Source organism: Somniosus microcephalus, chromosome 6 (genome assembly GCF_052327205.1).
Source record: "Somniosus microcephalus isolate GS21.2 chromosome 6, FLI_Smic_1.0, whole genome shotgun sequence".
In the NCBI taxonomy this organism is placed as follows: Eukaryota; Metazoa; Chordata; class Chondrichthyes; order Squaliformes; family Somniosidae; genus Somniosus; species Somniosus microcephalus.
In genome coordinates this window covers 86,539,423-86,559,253 of record NC_140992.1, presented here as the reverse complement: position 1 = coordinate 86,559,253, position 19,831 = coordinate 86,539,423, and the positions used below count along the sequence as shown (strand labels likewise).

At 48.4% G+C, this 19,831-nt stretch overlaps 1 protein-coding gene across 1 annotated transcript in view; it reads right to left on the bottom strand.

Moving 5' to 3' along the window:
- The window catches only part of LOC147115861 (ephrin type-A receptor 4), a 164,539-nt gene that overhangs the window by 79,471 nt on the left and 65,237 nt on the right, over positions 1-19,831 (bottom strand). Inside the window, exon 4 of the mRNA XM_085990491.1 lies at positions 7,982-8,137. Within this exon, the coding sequence (XP_085846617.1) occupies positions 7,982-8,137 (156 nt within the window). The remainder of the gene's footprint in view (positions 1-7,981; positions 8,138-19,831) is intronic.

The following is a 19,831-nucleotide window of genomic DNA, read 5'->3' as shown; positions in this document are numbered from 1 at the left end:
CATCCAAATGCTTCTTGAATGTTGTGAGGGTTCCTGCCTCTACCACCCTTTCAGGCAGTGAGTTCCAGCTTCCAACCACCCTCTGGGTGAAAAAGTTCCTCCTCAAATCCCCCCTAAATCTCCTGCCCCTTACCCTGAATCTGTGCCCCCTTGTTATTGACCCCCCTACTAAGGGGAAAAGTTCCTCTTTATCTACCCTATCTATGCCCCTCATCATTTTGTACACCTCAATCAGGTCCCCCCTCAGCCTTTTTTGCTCCAAGGAAAACAACCCCAGCCTGTCCAGTCTCTCTTCATAGCTGAGGCGCTCCATCCCAGGTAACATCCTGGTGAATCTTCTCTGCACCCTCTCCAAAGCAATCACATCCTTCCTATAGTGAGGCGACCAGAACTGCACACAGTACTCCAGCTGTGGCCTCACCAGCGTTTTGTACAGCTCCATCATAACCTCCCTGCTCTTATATTCTATGCCTCTGCTAATGAAGGCAAGTATCCCATAAGCCTTTTTAACCACCTTATCTACCTGTTCCGCTGCCTTCAGGGAATTATGTACATGTACACCAAGGTCCCTCTGACCCTCTGTACTTCCCAGGGTCCGACCACTCATTGTGTATTCCCTTGCCTTATTTGTCCGTCCAAAATGCATCACCTCGCACTTTTCCGGGTTAAATTCCATTTGCCACTTTTCCGCCCATCTGACCAACCCGTTAATATTGTCCTGCAGCCAGAGGCTTTCCTCCTCGCAATTTACCACCCCACCAATTTTCGTGTCATCCGCGAACTTACTGATCATACCCTTTACATTCTCATCCAAATCATTAATGTAGATCACAAACAGCAAGGGACCCAGCACCGATCCCTGAGGTACCCCACTGGACACAGGCTTCCAGTCACAAAAGCAACCTTCGACCATCACCCTCTGCCTCCTGCCACTCAGCCAGTTTAGGATCCAACGCGCCAAGGCCCCCTGGATCCCATGGGCTCTTACCTTCTTGACCAGTCTCCTATGCGGGACCTTGTCAAAAGCTTTACTGAAGTCCATGTAAACCACATCCACAGCATTTCCCTCATCCACACACCTAGTCACCCCCTCGAAAAATTCAATCAGATTGATCAGACATGATTTACCCTTGACAAAGCCATGCTGACTATCCCCGATTAATCCTTGCCTCTCCAAGTGGAGACTAATTTTGTCCCTCAGAATTTTTTCCAATAATTTCCCTACCACAGATGTTAGGCTCACTGGCCTGTAATTCCCTGGTTTATCCCTGCTACCTTCTTGAATAATGGTACTTCATTAGCTGTTCTCCAGTCCTCTGGTACATCCCCTGTGGCCAGAGAGGTTCTGAAAATTTGTGTCAGAGCCCCTGCAATCTCCTCCTTTGCCTCACACAACAGCCTGGGATACATCTCGTCCGGGCCTGGGGATTTATCCACTTTTTGGCCTGCTAAAACCGCTAGTACCTCCTCCCTCTCGATGCTAATATGTTCAAGTATGTCACAGTCCCCTTGCCCGACTTCTATATCTACATCGTCTTTCTCCATAGTGAACACTGAGGCAAAAAATTCATTTAAAACCCCACCTACTTCATCTGGCTCTACACACAGATTGCCACTTTGGTCCCTAATGGGCCCTACCCTTTCCCTGGTTATCCTCTTGCCCTTAATATACTTATAAAACATCTTAGGATTTTCCTTTATTTTGCTCGCCAGTGTTATTTCATGGCCCCTCCTCGCCCTCCTAATTTCCTTTTTAAGTATGCCCCTGCACCTCCTATACTCCTCTAGGGCTTCCACCGTCTTTTGTCTTTTGTAACTGCCAAAAGCCCCCCTTTTTTTCCTAATGCATTTTTGTATATCCTTTGTCATCCAAGGTTCCCTTTGCTTGTTGGTCCCACCCTTGACCTTTACAGGAACATGTTGGTGTTGTACTCTCTCTATTTCCCTTCTGAAAGCCTCCCACTGTTTTGATGTGGATTTTCCTATAAGTAGCTGCTCCCAGTCCACTTTTGCCAGATCCTGTCTTATCTTATTAAAATCGGCCTTCCCCCAATTTAGAACCCTGATTTCCGGGCCGTCTTTGTCTTTTTCCATGACCACCTTAAATCTCACCGAATTGTGGTCACTATCGCCAAAATGCTCTCCTACAGACACTTCCACCACCTGCCCGGCTACATTCCCTAGAATTAGGTCCAGTACCGCCCCCTCTCTTGTAGGACTTTCTACATGTTGGCTCAAAAAGCTTTCCTGGATGCACTTTAAGAATTCTGCTCCCTCCAAGCCTTTCACCCTCTGACTATCCCAATTTATATTGGGGAAGTTGAAATCCCCCACTATTACTACCCTATTATTTTCACACTTTTCTGATATCTGCCTGCATATCTGTTCCTCTATCTCCCCCTGACTGTTTGGGGGCCTATAGTACACTCCCAGCAAGGTGCTTGACCCCTTTTTGTTTTTAAGTTCTACCCATATGGCCTCATTAGAGGAACCCGCTAATATATCATCCCTCCTTACAGCAGTAATAGACTCCTTAATTAATATTGCAACACCCCCTCCCCTTTTACACCCCCCTCTGTCTCGCCTGAAGATTCTATACCCCGGAATATTTAGCTGCCAGTCCTGACCCTCCCTCAACCATGTCTCCGTGATAGCAACAATATCGTACTCCCATGTGTTCAACAACAACTTCAGTTCATCCACCTTATTTGCAAGACTCCTTGCATTAAAATAAATGCCTTCCAGCCCTGCCATATTCCCTTTTGCCTTCACATCTTTGCTCTGCCTTCCCTGCTGACTTGTTTTTTCCTCCTTATTTGGCTGTACATCACCCCCTACTATAGCTCCACTCTGTATCCCATCCCCCTGCCGAATTAGTTTAAACCCCCCCCAGCAGTGCTAGCAAACCTCCCCGCAAGGATATTGGTTCCCCTCTGGTTCAGGTGTAAACCGTCCGACTTGTACAAGTCCCACCTTTCCCAGAAGCAGACCCAGTGATCCAGGAAACTAAAGCCCTCCCTCCTGCACCATCCCTTTAGCCACGCATTCATCTGTTCTATCCTCCTATTCCTATACTCACTAGCATGTGGCACCGGGAGTAATCCAGAGATTACAACCTTTGAGGTCCTGCTCCTTAATCTTGCCCCTAGCTCCCTAAATTCTTGCTGCAGGACCTCATCCCTCTTTTTACCTATGTCGTTGGTACCAATGTGGACCACGACCTCTGGCTGTTCACCCTCCCCCTCCAGAATGCCCTGCAGCCGCTCAGTGACATCCTTGACCCTGGCACCAGGGAGGCAACAAACCATCCTGGATTCACGTCTACGGCCACAGAAACGCCTATCTGTTCCCCTTACTATAGAATCCCCTACGACTATTGCTCTCCCACTCCTTTTCCTCCCCTCCTGGGCAGCAGGAGCGCCCCCAGTGCCAGGAAGCTGGCTGCTGCTGCCTTCCCCTGGTGAGTCATTCCCCCCAACAGTATCCAAAACGGTATACTTGTTTGAGAGGGGAATGGTCACAGGGGTTTCCTGCACTACCTGCCTACTTCTATTGCTCCACCTGGTGGTCACCCATTTCCTTTCTTCCTGTGCAGCCCTTCCCTGCGGTGTGACCAACTCACTAAACGTGCTATCCACGAACTTCTCAGCCTCGTGAATGCTCCACAACCCATCCACCCGCAGCTCCAGCTCTTCAATGCGGTCTGCTAATAGCTGCAGATGGATGCATTTCCTGCACACGTAGTCACCAGGGGCAGTGCCCCTGAATTCCCACATGGAGCAGGAGGAGCACATCACGGGGCTGGGCTCTCCTGGCATGACTTTCCCCTTAATTAATTTAAATTAATTTACATATCCCACCCTATCCCCGTAACCCCACGTATTTAATCCCCCTAACACTAAGGGTCAATTTATCAGAGCCAATCAACCTAACCCGCACATCTTTGGACTGTGGGAGGAAACCGGAGCACCCGGAGGAAACCCACGCAAACACGGGGAGAATGTGCAAACTCCACACAGACAGTCGCCCGAGGCCGGATTCGAACCCGGGTCCCTGGCGCTGTGAGGCAACAGTGCTAACCACTATGCCACCGTGCTGATGACAGGATCTGACAGGTCTATAAATGGCCTCATGACCAAATAGTCCACCAAAACGCAACTGCCCAGGCTCAAATATGAAGAATGGCTGCTTGGTCAAGGTACTGGAGGGCTGCCTGTTTATGTGGAGTAATACCTCAACTGAGTCACTGCCTATAGTAAAGTAGTGCAACAAGTTAGGTGGGGAGGAAGTGGGGGCAGGAAGGAGGAAATAAAATAATGTTATGCAAATCGTATTATTTCACATTTGCTCCGTGCTTTATCCATGACAGCTGACTGGTACGGAGGAGGAAGAGGTTCCAGCACTGGCGAGGATTGCAGCCATACTGTGCAAAGGAGAGAACAGTTTCAATTGAAAAAATTCCCAATTGAAACAAAAGCTTCCTAATTTCTATTACAATAGCAAAATACTGCGGATGCTGGAAATCTGAAATAACAACAGAAAATGCTGGAAACACTCAGCAGGCCAGGAGGCAGCATCGAGGAGAGAGAAACAGAGTCAACGTTTCCGTTTGAGGACCCTTCAGAGTTCTGACGAAGGGTCCTCGACCCAAAATGTTAACTCTGTTTCTCTCTCCTCGATGCTGCCTCCTGACCGGCTGAGTGTTTCCAGCATTTTCTGTTCTTATTCCTGATTTCTATGTCTTATTTCAAAACTGGTCTTGAAAAGCTCAGTACTTAAGCTCGGTTTTGAAGGGGAATTTTATGAATGGTTTCAGAATCTCTTCAGTTTCATCACAACCGGCCAACATCCTACATACTCAACCGTGGGCTGATGTGGCCACTAAAATCCAACTGATAAATCTTTATCAACTTATTAAAGCAGAAAGGCATGTTTCTGTGAAAATGAATGATGGTAAACAAAAGAAATATGTTATGTTAATATTCTCAAAGGATCGCTGATTCTTTTTTGCTTCTTTCTCGACAGCTCCACATATCACCAGCACTAATAGATTTCTTTCAACAGGTATGGAAAGTGTTTAGTTTGCTGGAGGCCGGTTTATTCAAACGCTGGTGCTCAGATTACATTACCTGTTAGTAAAGGTTTCTTTGGCATTCTGCACCATTTATCATTCAACATGAGAAGCAGATTTACATTTAATGCTCCATTCCAAATTCAGGTTGGAAAGGGGTATTAAATTTGTATCCAAACTTCTGTTGATAAACATTGTCTGCATAAGGTCTTGTAGCTCAACAACAAAACTGGCTTTGGGCAGATCGAATTTCCGAACATTTTATCATAATTGTCACAATTTTGAACAATCTTGGAGCGAAATTATTACACAAGGCTGAGGGGGTGAGTTCCAGAGAGCAGGGTGTAAGTGGCTGAGAGAAATATCAGCAATGGTGGAAGGTAGAATAGGAAATAATCTAGTGTCAGGAGAGCAGAAGGTACAGCCATTATTGCAAACAATAAACTCCCCGTAACAGACAGCCCTCGGAAGTGGTCTTGCCTTTAAGTACATGAAAGCAAAATTTAGTAGTCAATAAAATTAACGGGAAAGTGGTGTCAGAAAAACAGAGGCTAAAAATCAATGAAATTGGTTTCTATGCTCTTGCTAGAAAGCCTGAGGCAAGAGAAAGAATGCATAGTTTTGGATTCTTGTTGTATGGAGAATATTTTGGAAGTACCTACTGTGAGTTGGGTTAAAGGATTGGGCATACCATCTGTCCAGCATTTCACAAAGAGCCTTATGTTTTAACCCAAACTGAGCTTCCAATCCCATCTTCTCCATCACAAAGACAGACTAATTCCAGCTCCATAATATCATCCACCCTTTTACTACCTCTGCTGAAACCCTCATTGTCACCTCCAGGCTCTTTTATTTCTCCAATGCTCTCCTGGCCAGTTTTCCATCCTCCAGCCTCTATAAACTTCAGCTCATCCAAATCTCTATTACCTGTACCTTATCCTATATGATGTCACACTCACCTATTACACCTGTCCTCACTGACCTAAACTAGGCTCAGTTGTGATGTCTCTTGTAGTTGAATACCTGTTAATATTTTCTATCTAGGCTCACACAAAGAATGACAATGTGGACAAAATACTAGACAGTTTCCAGTACTGTAACCTATAGCTCAGCAATGCTTTAAAAAAAAAGTCTTTCATTTTGATTAGACCAAATTAAAGAGAATCTTTTTTGAAAATTGCTCCTTTAAAAACATACAGGTTCTTCTCATTCTACTTTATAATTGGCAGCACTAGAAATGTAAAATACTTCTGCAGAATTTGCCCTTCCACTAACATTAGCTTTACATGGCTCTTTGTATATACTCTAGGTCCCCTTTTATGAATGTGTGTGTAGGGAAATCATGGGTGCATTGCAGCTCCTTAAAATTAGCTCTTCAGTGTAATGGTTCCCACAATACAATTCCAAAATTGAAAAATCTATATAAAAAAGTTAAATGTTAAAAAAGTTGGATCTGCAGATGTCAGTTTAAGGAACATATGCAAATTTTGAATGTTGCAAAGGATTATTCAGGTTAATATTGATCCAATTAATGTGATTTATTTTCTGTATTGAGTTGGAAGTGAGTGTAAAACATAGCATTGCATTGTATACTCTATTATCTAGTGTTGGCAACTCATTTCAAACTTCTTTGATAGATTCTATTCTATTGCAATATGATAACCATATTGGTATTTCCTCTTTTTATTGAAAAGATGAAAATCCACCAGTGTTTAAATTTAATTACTTCACAAATGATCATTCATTTTTAGATCTGATACTCATTCAGTGAGACTAATGAAGCGGTCTGATGTACTGCAAAACTCGTGTTACTTTAACATCATCCTGACCGTGCTTTTGTGAATTGTAAAATCTTAGTTTCATGGTCTAATCCCTAAGCAATTTTCAATAAGAGCAAATTGATTTATTTTTAAAACACATTCCCTTGGCACAGGAGCTCTATTGATACCAAACTATCCTTCAGACAGTTTACTTCTAGAGCCCAGGTTAGAGTCCCCACCTTGGGTAATAATCAAACAGCTTCTCTCATTGGTTGGTGTCCTTGGTGCTTTCAATAGCTATGAATTCCAATGAGGGGACAGGAGGTCCAGTTGGTCATAAACTGCAACTAATGAATGCATTTTACACAACTAACTCAGTCAGTGTCTTCTCCTGACTGAGTTCATCACCACCTTCCTACATCCAAGCATGCGCCCTTCACTCTTCCAGTTCTGGCCTACTGATGTCTCCACCCCGCCCCCCCCCTGCCCCCTTGCTCCACCATGCATGGCAAGTGCAATTGGTACTTTAGTCATGAACACAGCAGGGATCCCAATAAGGCTGACCTTAGAAAACTGCATCACGGTGCTGTATGCAGACCTGCTCCATGAAAGCCAGAAGAATTGTTAACCACCATGGCCTTGAACTCTGGAACTCTTTTCTCTCGATAGGTCTATCCCACTTTCAAAAGCCTCCTGAAATCCCCTCTTTCATCGTGCTCTCCATCATCTCCTGTGGTTCGTATTCTACTACCACTCAGCATCTGCTTCCCCCACTCACCCTTTTTCTTGAATTGAAAGTGCGATTAAAACACACTGTTTACACCCCATTACTCTACTAACATGTTACTATCCAGTGTTGGCATCTCTTTTCAGCCTAATCACTAGGCTGATATGTACTCTATCCTATTTTTAACTACCAAATTTAATGAAATATGTTGGCATTCCTCTTTGTTGTCAAAAGATGAAAATCCACTCCGATTTAAACTCCATTAATGCAAAACTGTTCTTTCATTTTTAGATCCGTAATGCACCATGGAACTTTTATTATATTAAAATTGCTCCATTGTTGGGATTGTAGGCAGAAATGGGGACCTAATTGCATTTCAGAAAACAAATAACTGAGACAATATGTAAAAAAAAAGAGACTCACTTGTACAAGGCATAGACAAGGGATCATTTTCAGCTCTGAAGTAACCCCTTTCGCAGATGCAGTATGTGGAAGATTCCTGGGCGGAAGAGCTGTGTGGTGGACACTTTGAGCAGCTTGGATCTGTCGACAAGGCCTTGTAGTATCCAATTTTACAAGCTGGAAGAAAGAATGGGAGTGTCACTGTGTTATTTATATAGCTTTCGATAGAACCTTCTGGTAACATTTTTGAAGTCCCCACAGTGGGATAACACTTGACTTTTAATGGAAGAGAAATGGAGTGTTAATGTAAATAACCAGAGGAGTAAAGAGATGGAATTCAAAACATTTACATGCCAACAGTTTTTGTGACTCAGATTTAATAGTTCTGCTGGTCTGAATGTCATCATTTTGTTATCGTTAGACTGTGTTTCCCCTAAAACAAGCAGAGGTTTGAATGAAAGTGAAGTGAAAAGAGAGAGTTAAAGCATTTACGTCTCCTGAAGGTTATACACTCATCTCTTATAGTTGCTCATCCTCTGATGGTTACAAAATTATCCAAGAGGAGTTTTTATTGGTACAATAAACTTCCTCCAACTGTACAAAAACAGATTAACCAAAACTATCAATCTACCCTGGGCCTGGTTTCAAATCCATAACTGAGATGACTAAGATTTATGGGACCTGCATTGTTACATAAGGTTGCAAGATGCTTTTGGCTACAGTTCAGCAGCTTCAGGATTCTGCTGGGGAAAAAAATCCAGAAAGACAGCAAAGTACAAAGTATAAGGGTCAAAATCTCCCCCCCACATCAAACAACGCTAACCTAAGCAATCCCAAAAACAAATAATACAGCTCAAGTGGGCAAGGAAGGCTGTCAAATTAAACAAATGCAGAGTGTGAAGCACATTGTCCTGTTAGCACTGAGCATTCCAACGCACTGATTTTAACAGCTGTATTGCAACACTAAAGTCACAGTTGCTCATACATTCCTCATCATTCATTTGGTTAGTTCTCAAGAAAATAATGCAGAAGTGTAAGTTGATACAGTAAAATCTCATGTGAAACATCTTTACTAATTGAATCAAATGCTGCATCCTACTGCCAAACTACTTTGACTAGACATATTACAGGCAAACTTTATTAGTTTTTCTCCTATATACCTGTATAAGTCTAAGTCTGATTAGTTTAAACTTGCTTAACAAACATACAAAGGTAGATACAATTTAACAAAAAGGTTATTGTCCTAATCCTCCAAACTCTAATTGAAGTATTTTTTTAATCAATGGAAAAGATTAAAAACTGCCAATCTGCTGGAATCTGAAACAGAAAATGCTGGGAGTACATAGCAGATCAGTCAGCATCTGTGAAGAGAAAAACACCATTAACGTTTACAGTGTGATCCTTCATCAGAACCGCTCACAGGTGTTGACTGACCTGCAGTGTATTTCCAGCATCTTCAATTTTAAATACCAGTAATGTGGTTATCCTAAGAGAAATACAAGTTTGAAACTAGCGTGTTTCTTAGGGAGATACCTGCTCCACCTTTATTTCAATGGTTAATAGGAAAACCGCACTGGTTTACCGTGTTAATAGAAACTGGCAGTAGATCACTGAAGAAACCAGGCCAGACTCTTCATGATGCGCTTCGCAATTATGCTGCTCTTCAGAAACGGGACTGTACCAGAAATAAAAACGATTCTGATTTCCATGGGACAATACAAATGGGGAAACTTCAGTGAGTAATGTGCTAACCAAGAAAATTCCCAATTTTCTTCCTTTCCTGGAGGCACAGGCTCGGCCACCATTAGAACTTGCACAGGTGGGCAGTCAGAATTTGTAAGCCCAGAAAGCGAGTGCTGATGGGTTACTTAATCATAGAGGCTATTGTAGCAATTTTGGATTCTATCTTGACCAGATGTTCACATGCGTGCACCTTCCAGCATTAGTCACTCGATAGTGATCAGGACTGGCTGATTATCCCCCATCCAGGCGTATCGAGGCCAAGTTGCAATTCCCTGGCTAAAATCAGCTAACTCAGCACAGGCAAGGCCTTGATCCAAGGACCTTTCTGGTCTGTATACTTTATTACGACATCAAATAGGGTATCTGCCTATCTACCAAAATGTTTTAACAAGATTAGAATAAAGAAACTCAATGTACAATTAAATATAATATAAAACACTGACTGATTAAATGCATACTAAGGAAAATGTACTTCCTAACAGACTGTCCAGGAGTTTCATTGATAATTCTCTTATAATAGACTGGGTGGAGTTATTACTCACTATCTTCTTTTAACAACCTTCCAATTCTGATAAGGAACTTCAAATGGATCATCAGCATAGCCTTTCAACCCGTAAGTTTTTTTTTTAAAGTGTTGTGTATGTGCCTTTAAGAGAAGAACTGATTCTATACTGCAGTACCGGCAGTGACCACCCCTGCATATAAAGCCATAGCAGGCTTCTGTATTTCAGTCTTAAGTTACCCTCTGTTCAGCTGCAAGCACGATCAGAGGGAGCAGCCAGACTTTGGAGAGTGGATTAAAGTGGTGGTCCCCTGACCAGGAAGAGGAGGAGAACGTTGGACCACCACCACCACCAACTCCACCATCATTACATCAACTGAGGTGCCTGGAGAGAGAGGACAGAGGAGGAGAAGGAGAAAGGAGGCCTACATCAACATCAACCAGGGGAGAGGCCTTTTCTATCACTGCCTCCCCAAATTGGCCTCCACTTCAGGAGAGGGAGAGAAACCAACTGCTTGAAAGGAGGGAAGAAAACTTCATCTGGAACATCTACAGGTGGGTGTTATTTGGGGCACTCTCCCAAGACTTTGTATTTTAGGTGGGGGGAGAAAAGAAGAAGCAAGGCCGGATCATCAAGGGGTGTAGTGTGTGTGTGTGTGGCTCTTGTTAAAAGCTAGGCCACACACACCACTAATTAGCATCCCTTCTATTGCCTGCCCTGGGAGAGCTTGGAGCTGCCCAAGGTGAAGTCCTTAATTTAATTTAATTACATCGTTAAGACCTGTTGCAGGACTGAGCCTGAAAATAAAAGGCTTCTCCAGCTTTTCCAGGTGAAGACGTCTTCTCCCCCTGCCAGAAGACCACCACCACCAAAGACTTTTTCCATCGGAGAGTGCAACCCTGCCAACACCCACCCACCATCCTGAGTGGCAACACTGCCCTTTGCGGCCTCCCTTCTTCCCACCCCCCCACCTCTCTCTCTCTCTCTTTGTCTCTCTCTGCCTGTCTTTCTAAGGCACCTTAGTTTCATCTATTTTATTAATTGCCAATTGAGCAGAGGGGAGAGGGCCCCTCTCCCAATTTAAATCAATAAGGAGAGAGGTGTGTCCTCATTTTAATCAGCTCCCTCTGCTCAATAGAGGACAAAAAAAATATATATACACCGAGGCCATTAACACCTTCAGGCCTGTGACTTGGGGTGAGTGTAGCCCTTAAAAAAAAAGCACCCCAGAATGGCGACTGAGTCTTCGCCGGTGGCGGGGCCAGCCGGGACCTATGCGAGAGTGGTAGCCACAGCCACAGCTGCTCCCGCTGTTCCTGCTGCCCCGTCACCTTTTCAATTAATAACAAAAAAGCTTGGGGTGAAGAGCTACACTCGCCCCACTATGACCATCGAGGCCTGCGTCAAGGCCATGGCTGGGGTTGTCGGCCCCTCAGCCATCGTCGCGGCCTCGAAAATGTATGGGAAGGCTGTGTTCTTCCTGGGGTCGGAGCGGGCGGTGTCCCTGGCTGTCACCAAGGGGCTCACCGTGGGCGGGACCTTCCTGCCGGTGGATCCTCTCGAGGCCACCGCGCAGAGGATCATTGATGTAAGAAAAAGGAGACTTACCATCAAGTAACTTTAAAGTAAGCTTTAAGTAACTTATAAACACACTATATACAAGAGAGGTCTTTACCATGCCTCTGGTAGAAGCCTCTTACAATACTGAACAGACCAGTATTTATACCAGTCCAACAGGAAGTGACATTTACAGGAAGTGAGGTATGTACACAGTTCATAGTTCATAGTTCATAGTTCACAGGAAGTGATGACATAACTTCCCGGATGTTATCATTTTTATCACATTCTTCCCTCCTGCAGGATTAGGAGGCTGTGGTCTACCTTTTGGTCCGCAGCCGCCGAACAAGGAAGAGTCGCACCCGTTTGGATTCCCGTCGTAGAGGGTCGCTGGTCCGCTTACATGCGGTTGGCCATTGGTCAGAGTCTGTGTGGCCTGGATTGCCCTGTGAAGGGTCGGGGAGATCATGGCTTCGAGTACGAGCCCCAATAGGTTCAAAGTCGGACTGCCTCTGTTCAGAGGGAGGTGCAGAGCTGGTCTGTGGTGGATCAGTACTTTCATGCGCGGTACTGGGAGGGTCGCAACCTTGAGCACGGGGTTCTACCGGCACCAAGCTAGTTGGTGTCCGATCAGGATCCTGGAGAGGGGTACCCGATAGGTCCCAAGAGTTTCCTGGTGAAATGCCATCACCCGATGTCCCACTAGGTCCTGGTGGGCAGGGAGCCAGATCCCGTAATGATACGGTAGATTCTCGGCCGTCGGAATATCGTATGTTTGCATAGGTGGGGTTGGCATCGGTTAGTTCGACCTCATCTACAAGAGGGTCATTTTTAGACGTCCGAACGTATCTTCGGAGTAATACAGGTCCAGGAGTAGTTAGCCATGACGGGAGTGATGTCCCATGAGATGAGCGACGCTGGAATCCAAAGAACCGCTCATGAGGTGTAGTATTTGTGGCTGTAGAAAGCAGGGACCGTATAGAGTGCAATGCATCCGGAAGCACTGTTTCCCATTGCTGGTCTGGTAGGCCCCGAGATCTTAAAGCGAGACGTACGGAATTCCAGATGATACCGTTATACCTCTCTACCTGCCCATTTCCGATGGGATGGTATGGTGTTGTTTTGCTTGTAGCAATTCCCCGTTCTGAGAGGTAGTCCTTGAGTTCCCTTGACATAAAGGATGGACCCCGATCTGAGTGAATATAAGCCGGCATGCCACAGAGAGAAAATACCTGCTCAAGGCAGCAGATTACTGTGGACGCCAGCATATTGGAGCAGGGGAAGGCAAACGGAAAACGTGAATATTCGTCGATCATGGTGAGCAAATATGTGTTCCGAGTTGAAGAGGGCACTGGGCCCTTAAAATCGATGCTAAGTCGTTGCATCGGTTGGGTTGCATGTATGAGTATACCATCTGAGGGGCGGAAGAACTGAGGTTTTAATTCCGCACAAAGCCGGCATTCTGAGCATATTTTCTTTACATCTCCAGTGGAAAAAGGGAGATTCCGTGATCGTACGAAATGTAGCATGCGCGTAACGCCAGGATGACACAAACCATTGTGGACATCCATGAGAGTGGAGGATGACATAGTGGAGCAGAATGCCCGTGTGAGGGTGTCCGGGGCCACATTCTCCTTGCCAGGCCGATAGAGAATGGTATAACCAAAAGAGGCCAGTTCCATCCTCCAAAGTTGTATTTTATTATTCTTAATTTTGGTTCGTTTTCGATTATCGAGCATGAAGGCGACTGATCGTTGGTCCGTGATCAACGTAAAGTGCTGGCGAGCTAGAAAATGGTTCCACTTCCGTACTGCCTCTATGATGGCTGTGGCTTCTTTCTCAACCGGAGGATAATGTAGCTCGGCACCTTGTAAGGTCCTGGACATAAATGCTACAGGACGACCTTCCTGATTCAGAGTAGCCGAGATCGCCACCTCCGAGGCATCACATTCAACCACGAAAGGGAGATTCTCATCAATGGAGTGAAGAGCCGCTTTCTCCAACTGTTTTTTGAGAAGGTTAAAGGCTGCAACAGCCGCTGTTCCCAGTGGAAATGATCTAGCATGCAGCAAGGGTTGGATTTCGTCCGAAAAATGAGGAATCCATTTAGCGTAGTATGCAAACAGACCGAGAGCCCGACGTAAAGAAGCCGGATTCTTAGGTGACGGGAGCTCTTGGAGCGGGCGAAGTCTTTCTGGGTCTGGCTTAATGATACCATTGCCTACGCAGTAGCCAAGGATGTTGATGGTCGGTTGCGACTCAACAGATTTGGATTCATTCAGGGTCAAATTACGGCGATGGAGGGAATCCCGAAATTTTTGGAGGTTGGAGTCGTGTTCCTGTTGATCGTGACCTGCAATGGTAATGTTATCAAGATAGGGAAAAGTGTCCCTTAGGTTTTCCTGCTTAACCAGGCCATCCATTGCCCGTTGAAAGACAGCCACTCCATTAGTAACCCCGAATGGGAGGCGACGAAATTGGTACAGCCGTCCATTAGCCTCAAAGGCTGTGTACTGCTTATCTGAGACCTTCAAGGGTAACTGATGATAGGCACTTTTTAAATCGTAAGTTGAGAACACTTTGTATTCGGCCAGTTTATTAACCATATCATCAATGCGTGGCAATGGGTAGGCGTCCAAGTCGGTATATTGATTGATGGTTTGCGAATAATCGATGCATAGTCGCTGTTTGTGAGGTTTTAGAGGGTTCTTGACAATGACGACTTGAGCCCGCCAGGGCGACGAACATGGTTCAATGATATCCTCTGCTAGAAGTCGAGAGATTTCAGCCGCAATAAAAGATTGGTCTTCCTGATTAAAGCGCCGCGATTTCGTTATTATCGGTTGGCATTGAGGCGGAATACTGGCAAATAATGAGGGTTCATTAAGTGAAGCTGCTGATAATGCACAAAATGGTAATTTAGATGGTATATTAGAAATAGTAAGTCCGGGTTTGGATCCACCAAACTCAATGGTGAGTTTCTTATGCTGTTTTTGGAAGTCCAGCCCTAAGAGGAGATCACTACATAAGTCTTTGAGCACCGAAAGTCGGGTGGAGGGATACATACGACCATGAAGTGTCATATCAACAACACAAAAGCCGGAGATTCTGGTATTAAGTGATGACTGGGCCATCGCAATTGCCTGGTCCGATGGGAAGACATGTAGTTTCAATTTCGCAACAATCTGTTCCTTAATGAAACTATCAGTACTTCCTGAGTCAATTAAGGCATCTAAGGTATGCCCTTTAATTGAAATTTTTGTGGCTGCCTGAGACAGGTTCTGTGGGCAAGCAGCTGTAATTGGTGTCGTTGCACAGAGAGTGGCTAAAACTCTCGGTGTGCTTCTTCGGGAGAGAGCTCGAGAGGAAGCTTGATAGGTCCTAGCTGGAGCATCTTGATAGGCCCTAATTGGGGCAGTTCGGTAGGCCTTAGCTGGATTGGCCCTCGTAGAGGCCCTGGATAGGCAAACTTTAGCAAAGTGTCCTTTTTTCCCGCAATAACTGCAGATTGCATTGCGAGCAGGGCAGGTTTTCCTAGGGTGAAAAGCATCTCCACAAAAGAAGCATTCCTTCCTAGATTGCCAAGAGGCTGCTAAAGTGGGGTCGTCCTCCTCTTCTTCATCAGAATTATCAGAATTAGATTCCCCCATGATAGGGTTCACCTGAGACCGCTTGAATTGTCTGGTTGCAGCTACAGCAGCAGATCGAGATCTGGGCAGCTGATAGAGGTCTGCATTTCTCTTTGCCAAATCCAGTGAACAAGCTAGGTCAAAAGCTTTTTGTAGCTCAAGTGTTTTACTTTCTAGTAGACGCTGGCGTATAAATGGAGAGGCAATCCCGCAGATGAAAGCATCACGAATCATTTCTTGGCGGTACAGTTCAGCTGAGGCTGCCTGAAAGTTACAATCTACGCTGAGCCTGCGAAGTTCTTGCAGGAATTCGTCAATTGATTCCCCTGGCCCTTGTCGGGCTGTGGCCAGTAGATGTCTAGCATAGACCTCATTTGGGGTCTTCGCATACAGTTTCTTAAGTGCCCGAATCACCTCTTCGTAACTATCCCAGTCATCAACATATTCGAACACTTTTGGGGTCACATAATTGACAAGTATCTTCAATTTAGCAGGAGCATCCACTTTACATTCATCCAGAAAATTCTCAAAAGTACGATACCAATGCTTCCATACCCTGCCAGCTGCTGGTGTATTCGGGTCCAAGTCCAGACGAATAGGTCTAAGGATTTTCTCCATGATGGGTGGTTCCCTGGATCCTTAACTTCCGAGTTTGTCTGAAGGTCTAGTATTTGTCAGTGTAAATACTAAGTTACTTAAATTGATGTAAGAAAAAGGAGACTTACCATCAAGTAACTTTAAAGTAAGCTTTAAGTAACTTATAAACACACTATATACAAGAGAGGTCTTTACCATGCCTCTGGTAGAAGCCTCTTACAATACTGAACAGACCAGTATTTATACCAGTCCAACAGGAAGTGACATTTACAGGAAGTGAGGTATGTACACAGTTCATAGTTCATAGTTCATAGTTCACAGGAAGTGATGACATAACTTCCCGGATGTTATCATTTTTATCACAATCATTATTTCCAACGTCCCGCCCTATGTTCCTGGTGAGCTCCTCCTTCCCCATTTGCGACAACTTGGGGAGGTGAGGTCGGGGATCACACCCATCCTGCTCGGCTTCCGGGAGGCCAGCCTTCGCCACGTCTTCTCCTTCCGGCGCCAGCTGTTTATCCAGCTGGCGCGGGAGGAGGACACTGACGGGGCGTTCGTCGTCCTCCACGAGGGGACCGCCTACCGCGCCTTTTGGACGTCGGACGGTGTGAGGTGCCATGCCTGCAGGGAGGTGGGGCACATCAGGAGGAACTGCCCTGCCTCCAAGGCCGCCGGATCATCTCATGCGGCCGAGGCTGGCGCCGCTGCCGCCGCCCTTCCCCCCGGATCTGCCCGCGCGTCAAGTACGTCTGATGCGCGGTTGACGTCGGGGGCCGATGCCACCAAGGCCTCCGGCGGGGGGGAGGGAGCGTGTCCGGCCGGAAAGAAGGCGCGGGGAAAAAGAAGCACCTTAGGGCGGGTCCCCCCGTGGATGGCGAGCCCTTGCCCCTTGAGCCCCTTACATCCGCGCTCCTCGCGGAGTTGATCAGGGCAGATGTGAGCGGGAGGGGCCTCGTGCCCGAGCCTGTGGCTGCAACCGCCGCAGCGGTAATGCCAATACCTGCGGCCGGGCTCGGGCCCGAGGAACCCGACAAACCTGCTCCGCCGGAGGGAGTCGAGGAGGAGGCCTTTGCAGACATGGAGGTCTCCCTTGCTCCCTCCATGCTAAAAAGAAGGCGCGACCCCCTGGATGAGGAGGAGGACCGGGAGGAGGAAGGTCCCTCCGAGCAGGGGGAGTCGTCGCCCGCCGCGGGTGCTGCGCCCCCGCCGCGGGTACTGCGCACCCCCCCCCAGCGCTGTCGTCATCACCAGCGATCGGCAGGGGTCGCCTGTCCCTCGGGAGGCTGAGGCAGATGTGTCTGTCCAGCATGTGCCTCCCGGGGATGGGGATGAGACCCTGCCCGTGGGGGGGGTTGCGGAACAACCCGCGGCAGTAATTGAAATTGACCTTTTATCGGTGCCGTTACCCCTCGCCGGGTCGGGCAGCCTGGGGGCTGGGTCGGGCGAGCTCGAGGATAATGAGCTCGCCCAATGCGACCCGGACATCTCCCAGGGGATGCTCGTCCTGGTAGAGCTTATAATTCAAAACCCCCCGTCCGCTGGGTCGGAGGTTGGTGGCGGGGCGCAGGATGGCCCCCTGGCTGCGTCTCTGGTGCCGGACGTACTGGAGGAGCTGGAAATTGTTCTCTCCCCGGTTTCTCCGGTCGTTCTGGCATCTGGGGCGGAGGGGAGCTCTGAACCGCCGCCGTCTTCTGGCCCGGCACCCCTAGAGGAGCCCAGGGAGAAATCCTCTGCCGCTGATCCTGGGGGTGGGATCTGGGCGGAGGCGGGGCTGGCTGGCACGGCCGAGTCGTTCGCTTCGCACTGCGCGGCGGACGGGTCGGCCGCTGGTGACGACCCCCTGGAGGAGGATGGGGACTCGGTGATGGGCACGGAGGACGATTCGGACTCCAGCGCCGACGTGGCGATGGATGACCTCGTGCCCCTTGCCGAGTCTCCCCTCATTTCCGTAAGGGAACTCCGGGATTTTATGGCCACGTGCCTGAGTCAGCGCAATAAGGTCCGGCTGGCCCTCGACAGGTGGTCGGAGCTGGCGCTGCTCATCGATTCCGTCCGCGCCGCCGTTAAGATCATGGGCGCGGACGAGGGTGTGAACCCGCTCGAGCTGCGTCGGCTCACAACGTTTCTCACTGGGCTGCTGAGGAAGTGGCGGCGGACCAGCGGCTGCGCTTCCTCGCCCCGTTAGGCGTAGGTAGAGGTTGCACTATGCTTCTGACATGAAGATAACCATAGCCAGCCTCAACATCAACGGCAGCAGGGAGGCGTGCCGCAGATTCAATAACTTCTCGGTCCTTCGGGACGGGAAGTATGCGGTGTGCTTCCTGCAAGAAACCCATACCGTTCCGGGAGACGAAGCCACGTGGCTCCTGGAGTGGCAAGGAGGGGTCAGCATGAGTCACCTCTCCAACAATTCCAGCGGGGTGGCTATCTTGCTGGCCCCGCATTTTCAGCCGGAGATCTTGGGGGTCAAGGAGCACGTGCCGGGCCGCTTGCTCCATGTCACTGTTCGCCTGGGGGGCGTGCCGCTCCATCTAGTGAACGTGTACGCCCCTCAGACCAGTGCGCAGCAAGTGCGCTTCTTCGAAGAAGTGTCCGCTCTCTTGGGCTCCATCGACGTGGGCGAGTGCGTCATCCTCGGGGGGGATTTTAACTGCACCCTCGAGGCGAGGGACCGTTCGGGTCCCCCGCGAAGCCCGGCGGCGATGGAGAAGTTGAGGGACCTGGTTGGGTCCTTCGACTTGGTGGACGTCTGGCGAAATCTCCACCCCGACTCCAGCGCCTTCACTAGCGTGAGGTCTGGGGGAGGAAGGTCCAGAATCGACCGCCTCTACATTTCCCGGGCGTTCGTCTCCTGCGTTCCGGCAGCTTCCATGCGGCCGGTGCCGTGCACGGACCACCACCTGGTGTGGGCGGAGCTCGCTCCGCTGCACGCGCGGGGGGGGGGGGGGGTCCGTGTACTGGCATTTTAACAACCTGCTGCTGGAGGACGCACGGTTCCGGGATTCATTTCATCGATTCTGGGCCGACTGGAGAAGGAAGCAGGGGGGCTTCCCCTCCTTGAGGCTATGGTGGGATGTGGGCAAGGCTCACATCCGTCTCTCCTGTCAGGAGTACGCGAAGGGGTCGACCAAGAGGCGGGAGGCCCGGGTCGGGCGGTTGGAGAAGGAGGTGCTCGACCTGGAGTCCCGTCTCGGTCAGGTCGTCGAGGACCCGGCCCTGCGGAAGGTGTACGAAGAGAAGAAGGGCGCGCTGAAGGACCTGCAGCTCGTCGGGTCCCGAGGCGCGTACGTGAGGTCGCGGATCCAGCTCCTGCGGGACCTGGACCGCGGCTCCCCCTTCTTGTACTCGCTGGAAAAAAGACGGGGGGTCCGTAAGCAGCTCTTGGGGCTGCTGGCCGACGACGGATCTCTGGTCTCGGATCCGGAGGGAATCAGCGCGGAGACCCGCGCCTATTACGGGGCTCTGTTCTCTCCGGATCCGTCCAGCGAGGATGCGCGCAGAGTTTTGTGGGAGGACCTGACGAAGGTTGGCCCGGAGGGCGCCGAAAAATTGGACGCTCCGCTAAGTCTGGCGGAGCTGGCCGGCGCCCTCCGCCAGCTCTCTAGGGGAAAGTCCCCGGGGCTGGACGGGCTGACCGTGGAGTTCCACAGGGCGTTCTGGGACGTCTTGGGGGGCGACTACGCGCGGGTCCTGGGGGAAAGTTTGGCGACCGGGGAGATGCCCCTCTCTTGGCGCAGGGCGGTCATTGTCCTGCTGCCTAAGAAGGGCGATCTCCGCCTCCTTAAGAACTGGCGCCCGGTCTCCCTCCTCAGCACGGACTATAAAATCTTTGCCAGGGC